This window comes from Stenella coeruleoalba (genome assembly GCF_951394435.1).
Source record: "Stenella coeruleoalba genome assembly, chromosome: 2".
Taxonomy (NCBI): Eukaryota; Metazoa; Chordata; class Mammalia; order Artiodactyla; family Delphinidae; genus Stenella; species Stenella coeruleoalba.
The window spans coordinates 85,045,758-85,064,729 of NC_137147.1; the positions used below are offsets into that span (position 1 = coordinate 85,045,758).

The following is an 18,972-nucleotide window of genomic DNA, read 5'->3' on the forward strand; positions in this document are numbered from 1 at the left end:
ACATTAATAGGAGAGCTGAGACATGAACCCAATTTCCTGAGTCCAGACCCAATGAGTACTGTTTCCATTACATGATACAGCCCTGACAGTGTCACCCACTGAACCACCCCAATCGATAACGTGGCCATTCAATGGTTAGCAGCGTAAATAAGAAGAATCCCCAAACCTCTGGTTGTTTGCAGATGGTCGCCAGAGAACCATGATGACAAAGAGGATCATGGAGAACAGCAACCGCCAGATGGCATCATCCACCCAGAGCTCCCGCCAATCCTACCAAAAGGGGAAAAAACACATTTATATACATTATCTTAACCCTTTGTTCGCAAAGCCCTTTGCATAGAACAAGAACTACTTGTTTATTCATTCAACTTATATTTACTAAGGGCCTGCTATATATGCTAACAAGCACTGCGCCAAGCACAAAGTGAATGAACCTAATTTCTTCCCTTGTAGTGATTACCATTGTTAAAGAAAAGGCACTAACCAAACAGAGTGCTTGTCAATGCTTCATTACAGCTCTGAGAATCTTTAGGGAAGGGTTTTTATATAAGGTAAGAGAAAGTAACATCAGGTTGTTATTTTTTATAATTTTCATTTTCATTTATTTAGTTTTACCAAAACAGAGCCATAGCTGCCTCCAAAGAAATGCTACTGGCCATAGTCTTTGTGCTCAGATCTTAAGGACATGGTTTTTACTCAGATTAGCATTATTCACACATACTTAGTATTTAAGACTCTGGATTTCTTATTTGAGAATTTTTAGTTAAAGCAAAATTGGGTTATGGCAGACTGTAGTTATCACTTATAAAATTCTCTTGAACTACTAGTATATATAGTATATGATACATATAGAATACTCAAGAGGAGAGAAGCATACTAACCCTCAGAGTGGAGACCTAACCCTAATTTTTTTTTTTTTTTTTGCGGTACGTGGGCCTCTCACTGTTGTGGCCTCTCCCGTTGAGGAGCACAGGCTCCACGGCATGTGGGATCTTCCCAGACCGGGGCATGAACCCGTGTCCCCTGCATCTGCAGGTGGACTCTCAACCACTGCGCCAGCAGGGAAGCCCTAACCCTAATTTCTTATAAGGTACAAACCTTACCACTGTCATCAACATCATTGTCTGTGTATAACAAACAGTACACTATTCCTAAATGCATGTGTTTGTTAACTCACCGACTGACAAGTCACTATCCTGAACTTCATGGTTGTCCAGATGATAAACACAATAGATGCTAAGAGGAAATATAAAACCTGGTCAGTATGAATGTTGGTTTACATCCCCAATTACATTCTCCAATTCTGGTTAAGTGGAATCCCCCACATCCCTAACCCCCAAACATCACCGTCACTTTCTGTTATTTTAACATATTTATTCAATACAAATTTACTTAATTACTCTATACAAGGCCCATGTACTCTTGTCAAACCTTTCTGTACTTAAAGAATAGTTTTGTTTACTATCTGGCTACTTCAGTAACCCTGAGAATTGGAAACGTGGCTTTTCCCAGCAATATCAATAATACAATTTTTCCCCTTCCTTTAATCCTTAGTATAGTAATGCTAATTTTTCTTTAGCTGGTCAGATGGGGGAAAAAAAGGCTGATAAAATGACTGCACGACAAACATAACTGTTGGTTCCAATCACAGGCCGGACTTCACTTTTCCTGCTACAAGGGCCAAAAGGCAGAAAATAAGCCTACTTTGGCTATGGTCTACCTAATGTCTATATTTTATGCATGCTTAGTAACATACGTAAAAGGAGTATAATGGCAATGTACCCTAACCTAAAATACTATAGCTATTTAATAAAACCAAGTAAGTATTAATGTCTTCTAAAAGGAATCTGAATGCTCTATGGCACTCAAGCTAACTTGCCTCAAGAAAAAGAATGGAGACAGGATATACTAACAGCTGAATTAATTTTCATCTATTATACTTAAACTAAATGGTTCTCAATCTTTTTTGAACCACAGACCCCTTGGAGAATGACAAAAGCTAAAGACCCCTTCCCCAAGTAAAATGCACAAAACTTTTCTATGTAATTTTACAGAGCACACCTATAACCTCTCAGGTTAAGAATCTCTGTTCTAAAAGGATCACATTTAAACATCAGGAAGAAAGTCCCCAACTTACCTGCCACTGCCAAGATAAGTGTGTTGGTGAAATGTCGGTACAAAGAGAGTTTTACAATGTTCCTCCGAAGTTTTAATAGCTTCATTGTTTGAGTCAGGCTAATAAATATGTGTTTGAAGGTCAAGGAAATCAACATTCAGAAAAACCATAAGCTATTAAATTAATCCTCAAGTTTCTGAGGATCTGGGGTCATAATGATAGAGCTATGGATCCCAGAGGACTTACAGCTCTCTTATTCTCAATCTCACAAACACCCCAAGCTTCACCATGATTAATAAGAAAGTCTTCATTTTCAATGAGATACTGAAGAGAAGACAGAACCAGGATAAAATGAGAATGGAGAAAAACAAGAAGAAAAAAGAGGAAAATATTAAAAAGAGAAATAAAGACAGGAAGCAGCTTTCTAGAGAAACAAAAAGAAAAAGAAAGACAAATGGAAGAAAATGAAATGAAAATGAGTAACAGGTAAGGGAAGAGAAGTCAGCATTATCTTCTCTCTTCCTTTAAGGTAGGTAGCTCTGTTCTCACTGTCCCAGGTAATCCAGTCTAGGGTCATAAATACACTTGTGCCTACAACCTTCCAGAGTTCTACACTTAGACCCCTTGTGCCATATTAAGAGAACTGCCATCAGCTGCCAGATCAATCCTGAATTAAAAGGACAGTACAATTACAATTGGCTGAGTATTCCTGGCAGTTAGGCTCTAAAAGTAATGACTCTCCATTTTCAGAACATTATTCCCAAGGAGAAGTTGCCACAGAAGACAGGAAGGGAATTGATGACTACTGAAGAGGATATCTGCTCTCATGTCTGACTTTCAGAATGAGCAGATACAAAAATGAATGAGGTGGAGCTTGGTCTGTGCTTTGACAAAGACTTATTAACAAGCTGCTACCTAAACACTGGGTTATCTCATTGTTTGGTCCAGTCCCACTTTCCTCTCTCCACTCCTCCTAATATTTATAGAGGTTCACAAAGCACACTTGAAAGATAGTGATCTGGAAAAGCTTGACCATTTGAAGCAAGAACACTTCAATTTCAAAGATTTTTGATATATGATAATCTACTCAAATCCATAAAATTATTATTTTGTTTACATTCACCCATTTATAACAGTTTATCAAGACAATAATATTGCACATAGAAGCAAATACACAAAAAGCAACACAAATTTAAAAAAAAAAAAAAGGATAAAAGTCCCAAAAGCCAAATCCTTCATCCAATAGGCCAAGTCCCTAATAAACAGTATTTAATTTTAAGAAGCAAGAGAAAAAGATTACTTAAATAGAAATTTGTCTGTTACGTGCTGACTGACTTCATCTGCAAATGAATCAATATTTACTTCAAAGAGTGGAAGCCTTCAGACAATCCCAAGTCAGCTTTTGAACAGGGATATAAAACACTTACCCCATAAGGATTTAAATCTGCTAAACCTACATAGAATTTTAAGAGAGTCAAACAACCTTATGTAGTCCCCAAACCACATTTTAAGAATCAAAATCTTTTCATAATTTTCAAAGCATTTAATAATTCCTAGAGGCTGAAAGAAATGTCAGGAGCAGAGCGGCCAGTGATTCTAACGCTAAGTGGGGTGCACAAATAAGTCCAAAATTAAAGTGAAATGTTCATTAAAAAAAAAAAAAGGAAAGCCACAAGCTTTTATCTTGTGCTCAGATCACAGTCACCAATTTCTGATGCAATTTTAAAAATTAAAACCAAAAAAACTGCTTACCTGAGGCCCCAGGTTGTTAGACTAAAAACACCCTAATCCCAGACTAAGGAGTAATCAACAAAACTGTTAAAAAAAAAAAAAAAATCTTTGCAGAAAGATCAATGGAAACCCATCTCCAAAAAGGAGAAAATGGACTGCCATCAAAGAATCCAATGAGAAGGATATCCACCAGCACAGGGCAGTGTCTAGGAAAGCCAAGGGGATAAAGGCCAAGGAAGCAAGATCAGTCTGGGCCTGCAGACAAAGAAAAAGAGGTGGTGAAAAAAGAGATGTCCAGAGAGGAACAGAGATGAAACCAGCACAAGATTCTGCATTTATATAATCATCTGGAGTGGTTTTGCATTTGAACTGAAAGAAAACAAAAAGGTAGTAACATTTGGCACCTGCATCATTCTTCCCTTCTGACAAACCATCATGTATAATATACAGCTATAAGCATTTTACACAAATTGTTGATTACAATCTCAGTACAATGAAACGTGCTGCTAACTAATAAGTGTTTTTTTTTTAATACAGAGTTATAACGTGCTAATAGAGTTCTTAGCACCCTAAGATCGATGGTAAGAAGCGATCACACCAAAAACTTTATGGCAGTATAAGTTCCCATTCCATCCTATCATTTCCCATCATTTTGGTTTTGGCTATAAGTCCTAAAGACCCTTCTCATATTTAAAATTACTGCATCATTAATATACTAAGAATTATTGATTTCTGGAATTGTAATATACAATGTATTTTTCAAAATAAGATGTAAGGCAAGTATCTATCTCCAAAACTATGCTGCTTGCTTTCATAAAGTTTAAGACGCTATTTATTTAACCCTAACTACCCAATCACCAGGGCATTACTGAAAGGATATCCATAAAATAATACAGGCATCAACTGCTGAGAGGGCCAGGTTTACTATCAAAGCCAAAGGATAAGAAAAATACTACAGCAGCAGAAGAAAGAAAATGAAATTGACAGGTGGTTAAAGTTGCTGAAAGTCTAAGGAAATTACATACAGAGGACAGTGTGGTTTGAAAACCAAATTTGCATCCATAAAGTGTTTCATTTAAGGGGCAATTTGTTGCAAAACTTACTGAGCCCTGTTTAATTGAGAGAAAAGTTTACAGCATTTACCATCTTGAATCTAACAAGTTATTGCAGACAGAAATTTTTAAATAAATAGGAAAATAACTGGAATGACCTAGGGAGGCCCACTTCTTCACATTAATCCAGCTCTAACATAAATTTCTTTATCACATATGTCTCAGTGCTTTGGTTTCCTTCCCTAACAAAAGGCATAATTATGTAATTGTAAATAATTATGTAAAGTATAGTCAGTTGAATTTTAAGAAAGCCTCTGAAATGCAAGTGCTGATTAAGCAAAGAGCACTGTCACTTTAAAACAAAAATCAGATTAACCAGCAAGTGCATGATTACAATGTTTGTCACTTACGCAAGAATGGAGCCAGCTGCTCCATTGCTGCTTCCCACTGGGGAACTAGTAAATAAGCAGTAATCTGGGGACAGGTGGGAAAGTGTTCATTCCCCATCACACATTAAATTTATGAAGCTCTAATAGATAGATTAAAAAGAAAAAATGAATTATACATACGTTTGGTAAACCACAGCCCAAAGGTGACTTAGAGGAAGTAGTAAAGAAGCCCACAGACATTTCCAATTAACCTCCTCAAGACAAAAACTATATATCTGAAATGACCACAAAAACTCTGATTAAGCAATACTGACCCCAGTAACTCTGAGGACCCCTTCCATGCCAGAGAACAAAAGATAAAGAGCTCCTGCTACCACAACCTTGTGAAGAGTGACTCCAAGGCGAGGCCTAAAGAGGAAGCAAAGAAATGAGTACAAATGCAACAAACCCCGAGACAAGCTAAGTAACAAAAACTCATGTTGATTAACGCAGGCCAACAACTTAACAGATATAAGCCAGACATACTTGATTCAGCTGAGAAAAACTCAAACACACATATGGTCTTAAATCAAGACAGTGAACTCTAGAACTTGAGATCCGGTCCCTGGTTACTGCATTTTTAAAAAAACTTTTTATTACAGAGAATTCTGAAACATATTCAATAGTATAATGAACCCCTATAAAACCATCATCCAGTCCCAAAAGCCATCTAATCCTGCCCCATGCACACCTCATCCACTGCCCATCCTCCCATACTATTCTGAAACAAATCCTAGATCTTACCTTTTATTTATATGTATTTCCGTATGTTTTTACACAGATATGGACTTTGAAAAAACATAACCACAATATCATTATCAAATCTAAAAATGTTAACAATTCCTTAATACAATCAAAATCTTATTGAAACTCATTAAATAGTCTGTTATCAAGCTCAAAATCCAGCAAAATGTGAAAAGTCTGAGTAGCTTCTGTGTCAAGGAGGAAAAATCTTAGATCCTTGATACTCAACGTACCCTGAATCAGAATCTACGTTTTAACAAGATCCCCAGGTGATTCATCAGTGCATTACATTAGGAGGTGCACTGCCTTAAATCATGTCTACCTAAGCCTTAGCAATATTTGTTCTTATATTTTGTTATATGCTAGAAAAACTGCAAATGAGCAGGTATTTATTTCCCCAATGGTGTTATCTTAGAAACCCAGAATACTGCCTGGCATACAGGAGGCAACCACATATGTTAAATGAATATATACATTTTAAAAGTGAGAACCCCCCATTCCCCTAATCCCATTTAAAGCAAAACTCCTTTAAATGAATGAATAAATTAAAAAAATTAAAGTCCCCCATTTCTTTAATTCTACTTAAAGCAAAACTCCTTGAATAACTGTCTATACCTAACTCCAATTCCTCTCCCCCTATTTAAGAGAGAATTCCCCTTATTCTCTCTTAAACTCACTCCAATCAAGCTTTTTGTCCTACCCCCTTCATCAAAGCTGTTCTCATTTAAGGTCGCTAATATCCTCCATGTAGTTAAATCCAGTGATCACTTCTCAATCCTCTTACTTGACACAATTAATCACTCCCCCCTTGAAACAGTGTTCAGCTTTGTCTTCCACTTCACTGGTCACTACTCAATTTCCTCTGTCCTAATTCTACTTCACCTCATTGATTTCTAAATAATAATAGTCCAAGGGCTCAGTCCTTTGACCTCTTCTCTGTATACACTCACTTCCTTGATGATCACATCCAGTCTTAATGGCTTTAAATAACAGCTACATCCTTATGACTCCCAAATTTATATCTCTGCCTTAATTTCTCCCTCCTACTTCCCTCATTTGGATATCTAACTGACCTTCTAATCCTGCCTCCACTCCAAACTTATTCCATTTAAGATCTTCCTGAACTCAGTAAACGTTAGTTCCATCCTTCCACTTGCTTAGATCAAAATAGTTGACATTATCCTTGATTCTAGATCAAAATAGTTGGCATCATCCTTGATTCCTTTTCTCTTTCACATCACACATTTTATCTACCTGCAAAGTCCACTGTATCTACCTTCAAAATATAAAAGAATCTGACCACATCTTAACATTTCTTCCCCTGGTGTACATATAGCTTCTTCACCAACTTGGATCTTTGCTTAACTGCCAAAGTGAAGCCTTCCTTGAGCACCATATTTACAAATGAAAGTTCCACCTCCTGCCTAGAACTCTATATGCTTTCCCTGCTTTATCTGCTCACTGACATATTAGATTTTTCATTCACGTATTTTTATTTTACTCACGTATTTTTATCTGTGCACCAGTCTGTCCACAAATGTAAACTCCAAGTCTTTTGTTTTCTTGCTGTATCCCTAGGGCCTAGAATGTCTAATATATAGAAGGCACTCAAGAATGCTCTTCCCATTAAAAAAATATGACTTGCAAGAATACTTTGGAAGAGGAAAGTCACAATAAGTTTACTCTAAAAGTTTGATGTTTCAATGTCATTTGCTATACTGCAGGTTTTCCTGCAGATGCTCCTTAAATTCTAAGTAGTAAAATGAAACACTAATATTTTTCCAACTTTTACAAATCTACAATATTTCAGATACCTTTGATTTCAGAAATATTTCTTATATCGACTCTTTCAGAATTACACTGGAAACCTGCAACACTGTTTCAATTTAATCAGCATTTTAATTTGCTCTTCCATATAGGAAGTTAATACTTACTTGACTATGCCATATCCCAGACTAACTATGATGACCAGGGTTCGAGCCAGTGAGCGTTTAACTGCTGAAAGCAGCTCTGCAAGGATCAGGGCACCTTGGACTGTAAGAAAGAAAAAAGGAGGGAAAAATGCAGTATGTAAACTAGGTTTGGGAAAAGGCACAATTCTAGAACCAGAATGTAGATTTCTAACACTCTTCAGAATAAGCACTGATATTAGTCCTACTTAAAAAGAATACCTCTTCTGCGATGTTTACAAGTACAAGCTGATATCACTTAGTATCTTACTCATGTGGATAGCAATCTGGGTGTGCTCAATTTACCTTCCCTCTCCACCTCCCGCTTCACTAAAACCTCAGCAAAATACCTCAGCCTACTTCAACAATTTATAGCATCTAAGGAATATTCCTCCCAGTTTAAAAAACTGTGAAATATAGCTACCTATATGTAGGAGAGCACAAAACACAACACAGAATTTTCAACTCACTTTCACATCTATTATTTTCAAGCCATTTCAAAGACCAGGGAAAGATCTAATTAGTATATCTTGCAACAAGAATTATTAATAATTAAGTGGTCTGATGAGAGAGAACTGAAGCTATCACCAAAAAAAAACTTCAGGGCTTCCCTGGTGGCGCAGTGGTTGAGAGTCCACCTGCCGATGCAGGGGACGCAGGTTTGTGCCCCGGTCTGGGAAGATCCCACATGCCACGGAGCGGCTGCGCCCGTGGGCCGTGGCCGCTGGGCCTGCGCGTCCGGAGCCTGTGCTCCGCGGCGGGAAAGGCCACGGCAGTGAGAGGCCCACGTACCGCAAAAAAAAAAAACACTTCAGTACGAAACAATTTCTATCACTACCTGTTTACCTTACTAAACCATACATACCCTCCTATTTTCTTGGTATTACTATATTTTACCAACCCCGCCCCCCAACCCAGTATCTCTGAAATCAAGGTAGGTCTTACAATCAATGGCATCTTACAATTAAATTAGCAGTATTTACCTTCTTTCTTAGATGCATATAATAATGGTACCTTTAAAAATCAACAGCAACTGAGATTCAATAATGATAATAATAGTCCCAAAGTGGCCACTACTGTAGTAACTTTTGTGAGTTTATTTCAATAAAATTACTCTTAAATAACTGAACCCACAATTTAAGAGATTAAAAACAAAGTCACAATCATAGTGATTCTGCTTAAGTTATTCTAATAATTAAGTAACTGCAAAGTTACAGCTACTTAATGACTGCTGACCTTAGGAAAATTGTCTTAAGTTTCACCTGCCAACCACTAACAAACTGGCAAACATTTTTTGGTCACATACCAGATTCTCCTTTGTATCGGATATTCTGAAATTCTGCATAGAAGACAGCTTTCTCAAGCATGCCCAGGAAGATGACAGCACCAATCCAAAACTGAATTCTCAGAAGATCTCTCCAATAGCAAGCAGACCATGCCAGCCACAGAACACCAAATAGGACATATACAATACACATCACCATGAAAAACTGTCATCCAAGTGGGTAAAAGAGAAAAAGAAGGATTAAGGCCAAGAGCCAATTTAGAATCAATACAGTGTCTTAACATAATGTAAAAAATATACATACTACACCTTCTATTTTAAAAATTATTTTATTTCTTTGAAGTTCAATACTAAGATGAAAAAACTGTCTCCTCTCGGGCAGAGAGAGACTACCTAAGAGTTTCCCTTAGAGAGTGACCACTCTTTTTATTAAAAGAGTTTTTTCAACTCACAATCTAAAATTATTTAAATGAAGACAATGAAAGGAAAAAAGGCACGGTAGGGTTAGGATACAGCTGAAGGCAAGGAAACACAACAGAGTGGGAAAACTATAAAAGCACAAGGAAAAAGAAAAAAACTCCACAAACAAACGAAATCTGAAAACAGATTAAGGATGTTCTCAGACACACAGACTGAAAAGGAGAAAGTGTCATCATTTACTCATCCTAAATGGGATCAGAAACTACAGGGTTTTAAGAAGTACCCCATTTTGGATCCTAGAGAGGATGTGAGAGGTGAAATGACCTTTGAGGTACTTTCCAACTCTAAAATTCCACAAGTCACTGACTTCATTTTACAAATGAGAAAATGAGGCACAGGGGGGTTCACTGACACTTCCAAGATCACATTCTAGTAGGAAGTAAGTACAGAACTACAAGCAGTATTTTCGGAACTGTTCAGGAACAAGTCTTTAATACTGCCACAAAACATGGACAATCTTTCAAGCTAAACTCATTTAATGTTGAGGTTAAAGAATATAAGTTCACTTACAATCATCAATGGGTATTCTTCAAGCGTGAGGTATTCATAGGGACCTTTCACTTCAACAGTCACTGCCAAAACACAGTCCTCAGAATTAATGTAAAGAATGAAAAAATTAAACAAGAACATTATCTGATATTTGTTTGATTAAATTAATGAAAACTCCATTGGGTAATTTACTTTTATCCATTTCAATCCTGGTGAATATTACATTTGTAAAGCACTCTGAAATTCATGAAGTGTTCTGATGGTTTGTGCTGTGTCCTGCACAGGCCTCAGCATGACTCTGCTCTAGTCAGTATCTTAGGTGGAAAAGCCCTCTGTTCCCATACTCACATCCTTTAAAGACTAAGTTGAATGTATTTCCTCCACAAAACCTGGTGAGCTGCCCAAGTGGAACTATTCCCCATCTCCTCTAAATTCCAAACATACTTCATGTATGCTTTTTCTTACATCACTAATATGCTTTGAAAAGTATTGGACTTCATTCCTTCATTCTGCTGCCCTCTTTGTTCTTCTCTCTCCTTACCTATATTTTCCTACTGCTTTCTTTCATTTTTACCTACTTTAACTTTATGTGACTTTCATAATTAATACATCATTTTCAGAAGGTGCTTAATAATAAGGAAGTGTTTAATGAAGAGAACAAATGACAGTAACAACAAGAATTTGAAAGATTTGCCTTCCTGAAGCAAACCTATAACTACTATAAAACTGTAAGTGATAAAACTACTTGGATAAATTTTAAGTATGATTAATAAATAAACTGATTTATCTGAGAAGTGGTATCTATCACCAGAGAGAGACTATTCAACAAAAATTTCCTACTAATTTTTATCAAGCAAAAAGGACATACCATTATTAAAAGTAAATCAGGTCTAATACTTATATGAAGAAAAGGAGCATCCCATAATAGCAATCACAAAAATTTCATAGCTGAACTGGTTAGTAATCTAAGCCCTCTTAATTTAATAAAAGAGTAAATAAAATAATTAGTAAATATTTGTCAATTCTCTGTTGACTCTACAGCAGGGGTCAGCAAAATATAGCACATGGACCAAATCTGGCCATCTATTCCGAAGTTTTATTGGAAAATAGTCACATCCACCTACTTACATACTGTTGATGGCTACATTTACACCACAGTGGCAGAGCTGGGTAGTTGTAGCAGAGAGAACATTTACTATCTGGCACTTTAAGAAAAAGTTGGCTAATCCCTGCTCTATGCTAAAATATAACATACATTTACTGAGCACTTACCACGTGACACACACTATGGAAAATATAGGAGATGGAAAGATGTAGAGGATGTTTTCTGCCATCTAACGGATTACTATCTTCAGGGGACAGGGAGTTGGAAAGCAACAGAGAACTGTGCCCCTGAGCCAGACCCAGAAGGATGAGTGTGTATTTTCTATGATGAAGTAAAAAGCCATCCAGGTAGAGGACATTACATGAACGAAGACTGGTGTGAAAATGCATGATATATTTAAAGAACATGTAGTTTGAGACTCCATATGGTACCATACAGTAGCATTTTGACACAACGCAGCAAAAGGTAAACTGGGACAATTTGTAGAGTTTGTAAGCCTTGCTGCAGAATTGGACATTTTATAGTAACAGGAAGATATCAAAGGTTTTAATGAAGGTAAGAAAGATGATAAAAGTGTTTTAGAGAGAGAATTTTAGGACTTTCACAAGGTGTAGTTAAGTTTTGAGTATCGTCTTTTTAGTTCCAAACAACAGATGGATAAAACAAAAACAAAAAAGAGAGGAAACAAAAAGGACATGAGATCAAAAACAAGATAAACAGCTCCATGTATCAAAACTGAACAAAAACTCAGAACAGTGCATGAGGTTGAATCCATGGTCATGGTGGACTCTGGGCCCCAAAGTATGCTACAGTAGTTGAGCGTGCAGCTCCTGTGGGATCACTGAAATTAGTAGGAGTCTAAGATAAAGGGGAACCAGAGCCAGATTTGATGCATGAAGAGCCTGAAGTGGAGTGGAGCAAGGTTTCTTCTCCACCCTTTCCAAAGAAAGAAGGTACAAGGTAAATCTTGGCAAATGCTCCTTGAGACTATTACTCATTAGGAAGCCATGGGCCTAGATACAGGAGGATATACATATGTCTTGGGTCTAGAAACTGCCAGGCCACCTCTGGCTTGCCTAGATCTGCTATATTCCATATTACTATGGAGAATAAGAACCATCTCTGTCTTGGGAATTAAACATTCAATACAAGAATCCATAAAAAACAAAAGTTTAAAATTAAGTCAAATGAAATAAAGAATAACGACGAAAGTAGAAATCAATGAAATAGACAATGAAATAGGAAAATTAACAAAACCAGAAGCTGGTTCATTGGGATAAAAATATAGTAAAACAGAATTCTAGAAATATTTTAAAAGTTAAAAAGAGAAGTCACAAAAGCAATATTAAGCATAAAAAAAGATTTTTTTTTTTGTAAAGTAATATCATTACTAACTTTAGGCCAGCAAATTTGAAATCTTGAATGAAATGGACAATTTCTCAGTGGGAAAAAAAAGAAAAACCCTGATTCAAGGAAAAATAGAAAAACTAAAGCTAAAATACTTATTACTATTAAAGAAAATAAATCGGTTGTTGGGACTCTGCTCGTGGTCCAGTGGTAAAGAATCAACCTTCCAAAGCAGGGGATGTGGGTTCGATCCCTGGTTGGAGAACTAAGATCCCACATGCTGTGGGGCAACTAAGCCCTCGTGCCACAACTACTGAGCCTGCGTGCCTCAACTGGAGAGCCCAAGTGCCACAAACTACAGAGCTCATGCACTCTGGAGCCTGCACACCACAACTAGAGAGAAGCCCATGTGCCGCAACGAAAGATCCTGCGTGCTGCAACTAAAACCTGACACAGCCAAAAATAAAATAAAGAAAGAAAGAAAGAAAATATATCAGTTGTTTAAAATCCTCATGGCATGGGACTTCCCTGGTGGTCAAGTGGTTAAGACCCCGTGCTTCCACTGCAGGGCGATCCCTGGTCGGGGAACTAAGATCCTGCATGCCGCGCAGTGAGCCAAAAAAAAAAACCCAAAAAACCAAAAACCTTCATGAGGGAAAAAAAGAACATCAGGCCAAAACACTATCATAAGTGAGTTCTATCAAACATTCAAGGAATGGATAATTCTATCCTTACAAAAACTGCTCAACAGAATATAAAAACGGGACATTCTCTGATTCATTGTATGAAACTCATAGGCCAATCTTACTTTGAACATATGACAAAAAACTCTAAATAAAATTCTGGAAAATAGAATCTGTGTGTGTGTGTGTGTGTGTGTGTGTGTGTGTGTGTGTGTGTGTGTGTGTGTGTGTGTGTGTGTGTTTGTGTGTGTGTGTGTGTGTGTGTGTGTGTGTGTATCAAGGCTAAATAGTGGCATCTCGGAAATTCAAGAATGGTTTAACATTAGAAAACCAGTAATGCAATGCATCACATTAATAGATTAAATGAGGAAATCTATATGATCAATTTAATCAATACAGTTAAGCATTCCACAAAACTGAGTATTCATTCTCAATACTAAAAAAAGAAAAAAGAAAAAATTCACTTAGTAAACCAAGAATAGAAAGAAATATCCTGAACCAAATAAAGAATATTTTTTAAAAATCTACAGTAGGGCTTCCCTGGTGGTGCAGTGGTTGGGAGTCCACCTGCCAATGCAGGGGACACGGGTTTGAGCCCTGCTCAGGGAGGATCCCACATGCCGTGAAGCAACTAAGCCCACGCGCCACAGCTACTGAGCCTGCGCTCTAGAGCCCGGGAGCCACAACTACTGAGCCTGCGTGCTGCAACTACTGAAGCCCACGTGCCTAGAGCTCGTGTTCCGCAACATGAGAGGCCACGGCTACGAGAAGCCTACGCACTGTAACAAGAGTAACCCCCACTCACCGCAACTAGAGAAAGCCCACATGCAGCAACAAAGACCCAACGCAGCCAAAAAATAAATAAAATAAAAATCTTAAAAAAAAAAAGACAATAAAAAATCTATAGTAAACATCATACTTAATGGTGAAATGTGCTAATATTGCCAATAAAGTCAGGAGCAAGAAAGGATGGCCACCATCATTGTTTCTATTCAACATTCTACTCGAGAAAGCAGGGGAGGGAAGAAAACTGTAAAAGAGAAGGAAGAAACAAAAAAAGAAACCACAGAAGATAAGACCAATTAGTAAGTTATTGTAAAATTCTAGGTAAGAAATGATGAATCCCTAAACTGGGCGGCAAAAGTAGAAAGGAGAACACTAAGAAAAATTGAGACATTAAAAAATTATCCAAGTCAATTGATTTAAAAATTTCCAAGTTTTGACTTCATAACTAAGTTTTAACAAGTCTACTGAGAACATAATACTAATTGAAAATTTTAAAAGCAGGAGGATCAAATGAAGGAAAATGAAATCTAGTATCTATAATACATAATAAGAAAGCATACATGAAGTGCCTATCACATACATATTGAATGCAGAAAAATGTTAATTTCTCTCCCTCTATTTTTCTACTTGACAACATTCTTAATTTGTTATTCCCTCTTTATTTTTTTGGCTGCACTGCGTGGCTTGTGGGATTTTAGTTCCCTGACAAGGGATCGAACCTGTGCCCTCTGCAGTGGAAGCATGAAGTCCGGACCACTGGACAGCAATGGAATTCCCCTTATTATTACCTCTTTAAAGCAATTTTACACTACCCACCATGCGACACAGCTAGATAACAGTAATACAAATGATAAAAAGAAACAAAATGTACTTACTGGTAAAAAGATTACTTAGTGAATTTTCTTTTGATGATTCTTTGGAGGGTGAAATGCCAACATGTACAATAAAAATGTATGGTGCATCTTGCCAAGTTTTCAAGGGCTCATGCATTACCTAGAGAAGAAAGAAGACATCAAATCTCCCAATCTTAAGAATTAAGAACACAGGTTGGCGGGAGGTGGGTGAGGAATTGGGAGATGGGGATTGACACATATACACTATTGATACTATGTATAAGACAGATAACTAATGAGAACATACTGTATAGCACAGGGAACTCTATTTAATGCACTGTGGTGACCTAAATGGGAAGGAAATCCAAAAAAGAGGGGATATATGTATATGTATAGCTGATTCATTTTGCTGTACAGCAGAAACTAACAAAACATTGTAAAGCAACTATAATCCAATAAAAATTAATTTAAAAATTACAAAGTGGCAAAAAAAAACCCCACAGGTTAATTACACAATATGAATATTTCGTTCCAGAATGTGCCCAGAAACTTGGTTGAGTCCTTCACTTTTACTCATTACAACAGTAGCCAAAACAAAACAAACAGGCCTACAGTGTATACAATAAAGTAGGTTAATTATAAATTACTAAAAGGCAGGACATCTTATATTTTGTTATACACAAAAATCTCATGTTTAACATTTTTCTTTTAACAAAGAAAACCTCAATTTAAATTCCTAAAATGAAACTCTACTTAAGCCATGCTAAGATGCTAGGTTATATTTTACACAGATATCCCAAACAAACTAAAGAAATTTAATTTAAATCACCTGGAAAAAATCACCCATGATGACATCGGTGAATTATAAACACTAGCTCCTGAATCTAATTCTCTTTGTTCAATGCCCTTCCCAAGACCACCACAATTTCTGCTAACAAGGTCTCACATTTATATCAAAAATTTAATCTTGGCTAGGCTATATGGAAAGCAAGAGTCACTGTCCCCCAAAGTCAAGAAAGTAGAATAAATAGCCTCCATGTTTATGGAACTGGTTACCTGATCCAAAGCCAGTTAGTCTGTGCACAGCCCTACCAAAAAGCCATCAAAGGATGTGTTGCCTTAAATGCTAGATGGACTATGGACCTTCACAAAAGCAAGACTAAAACAGAAAGACAAGGGAGATGAACATAGAAAAAGCTTGGCTGCTCCTTCCTCATGTCTGAAAGGAGGCACTACTACTTAGACTTGCAATTTATTACTTTCTGGTCTTAAAAGGAACTTTTATCCAGAGACCTCTGGGTAAGCTTCATTGATCTATGAAACCCCTCAAAGTGGATAATAGATTCTGCATTTTCCTAGGGAGCCACAGCTTTTCTCAAATGCTAAAATTATCCTACAACCCAAGAAAATTCTGAACAAGAGTTCAAAAATTATATTCCATGATACAAATTCGAAGTGTCAAAACAAAGCAGATTAAATGATTCTTCAGCTTTACATTTACTAGGTTATCTTAGTAACTTAAGGACATAAATGTCATGTTGAATCATACGTTGATTTACCTCTGCCTGATAGTCTCTTTCTGACAAAATGCAGGGGCACTTTGTAAGAAAACTGTACATATTCAAAGTTACAGGTAATCATGTCCTATTTATCCACTGAAGCTCTCCTGAACTTAACTGTTCATTAACCAGTAAAACTTTGGTATAATAAGCTGCTCTGCTATTAATTTTACGTATCTTAAAAATTACCTCTTACAAATCTCAAAGGGACTGATTCTCATATTCCAAGATTTGATAAAGTTTGCACTTAACTCTGAAATATAGATATTTTGACCCTGTAAAAATAATATTCATAGGCTAGGCACTCTGTTAAGCATGTAATATTTATTACTTTCTTTAATTCTCACAACAATCCTATCAGATACTATTACTAGCTCCTTCAATAGGTGAATGGATAAACAAACTGTGGTACATCCAGACAATGAAATATTATTCAGCACTAAAAAGAAATGAACTATCAAGCCAGGAGAAGGCATGGAGAAACCTTAAATGCATATTACTAAGTGAAAGACACCAATCTGAAAAGACTATATATGATTCCAACTATATGACATTCTGGAAGATGCAAAACTATAGAGACAGTAAAAAAAAAAAATCAGTGATTGCCAGGGGCTTGGGGATAGGGAGGGATGAATAACTGGAGCACAGGGGATTTTTAAGGCAATGAAACTATTCTGTATGATATTATAATGGTGTTTATCTGTCATTTTACACTTCTTAAAACCCAAAGAATGTACAACATAAAGAACTAACCCTAATGTAAACTAGACTTCGGTTGATAATGATGTGTCAATGATGGCTCATCAATTGTAGCAAGTGTACCACACTGGTGCAGGATGCTGATGGTGTGGGAGTGTGAGTGTGCATTTGTGGAGGTGGTATGCAGGAACTCTCTGTGTTTTTTGCTCAATTTTGTTGTGAAACTAAAACCGCTCCAAAAAATAAAACTTATTAATAAAAAAAAAATTATAATAGTAAACATATCACATTATTCCTTAAATCAAACCAGAAAACTCAGTTAATCAAGATATTAAATCTTTTCTTAGGGGAAGGGACAGAGAGAGGCTCCTTCCTCTAAAAAACATGTTTTATCAGAGTTTTAATAAAAGTGGGTAGAGATACTGAACTTATTAGTATCCTTTAAATAGGATTATATTCTCTTAGGCTCAATTTCAGGAAGAATAATCAAAGGACAGATAATTCTTTGACTTCTTTTGACTATAAACAGACTAAATATTTCTAAATATTACTTGTGATATTCAACAGGGTTATCTTTTCAGCCAGCTTTAATCACTGGGAACAGGGCTCAAGCCCTGAGTAGAACTTAAAAGTATGCTATGCACAGAAGACCACTGAATAAAGCACAATTACAAACAGCCAATATGCATGTAAATGGATATTCAGCATCAACAATTATTTTTTAATACAATTTACAAAAATTTAACCTGAAAAATTGCATAAATCTGTTTTAAATTATAATAGCCATTGTTTGTGAGGAAAGAGAGAAACGCAATCTTACCTTCTTCGGACCACAAATCACTACAACTTTTCTCCAGAGCACTTTGACAAAACATTACAAAAGAATTTATAAACTGTGCATATACTTGGACCCAACAGTTCCACCTCTAGGAATTTAGGCTAAAGAAAATATTATAAATGTGCACAAAGATACAGCTAGACACTATGAACATGATCCTATCCATAACAGTGAAAATTTGGAAGCAACCCAATGTACATCAACTGGGAGTTTATTATAAAAATCATGGTAAAATAGTAAGCAGCCCAAGAGAGGCCTGAGTAGGCCCTAACTGCTCACCCCGACTGATCTTAAGGCTCTGTACAAGAAGGAAGTAAAAGTTAAAACAGAGTTTTAAATTGTGAAAGAAGACAGACACAGGCCACAAATTGTAACGATTCCATTTATATGAAGTGAACAGAACAGGCAAATCCACAGAGACGGAAAGAATAGTGTTTGCCTAGAGCTGGGGGAACAGTGGAATGAGGAGTGACGGCTAATGACTGCATGGTTAGTTTTCGGGGTGATGAAGATGTTCTGGAATTAGACAGTGATTGGTGGTCGTACAACTAAAAACCTCTTAATTGTACATTTTAAAAGGGTAAAATTTGAGATGTACTCTTCCAATTATATTCTATCAGAAGATTTTACATGGAGTTTAAGGTTCTTCCTTAAAAGTTTCTTACTGTTTACAAACAATATTTATAAGGTGATAATTACAAAACAATACAGACTGATTGTAGCAAACATGGAAAAGACAGAAAACATAAAAAAGAAAATAAAAATCATTCACAATATCATCCAGATATAACCGTTATTAACATTTTGGTGTATAACTTCCATTCTTAAGTTTCTTTTTAAATGTAAGC

General features: G+C 36.5%; 1 protein-coding gene across 4 annotated transcripts in view; it reads right to left on the reverse strand.

Moving 5' to 3' along the window:
* The window catches only part of TMEM87A (transmembrane protein 87A), a 43,254-nt gene that overhangs the window by 13,971 nt on the left and 10,311 nt on the right, over positions 1-18,972 (reverse strand). For 2 of the 4 annotated variants that reach the window (XM_079906889.1, XM_079906888.1), the window contains exons 7-15: positions 15,071-15,188; positions 10,296-10,357; positions 9,327-9,510; positions 8,006-8,105; positions 5,603-5,696; positions 4,030-4,102; positions 2,138-2,242; positions 1,178-1,236; positions 167-270 (exon numbers count right to left, since the gene is read on the reverse strand). In XM_079906889.1, the coding sequence (XP_079763015.1) occupies positions 167-270; positions 1,178-1,236; positions 2,138-2,242; positions 4,030-4,102; positions 5,603-5,696; positions 8,006-8,105; positions 9,327-9,510; positions 10,296-10,357; positions 15,071-15,188 (899 nt within the window). Of the gene's footprint in view, positions 1-166; positions 271-1,177; positions 1,237-2,137; positions 2,243-4,029; positions 4,103-4,716; positions 4,800-5,602; positions 5,697-8,005; positions 8,106-9,326; positions 9,511-10,295; positions 10,358-15,070; positions 15,189-18,972 lie in introns of all 4 variants that reach the window. The other 2 variants (XM_079906891.1, XM_079906890.1) reach the window with 1 other exon arrangement.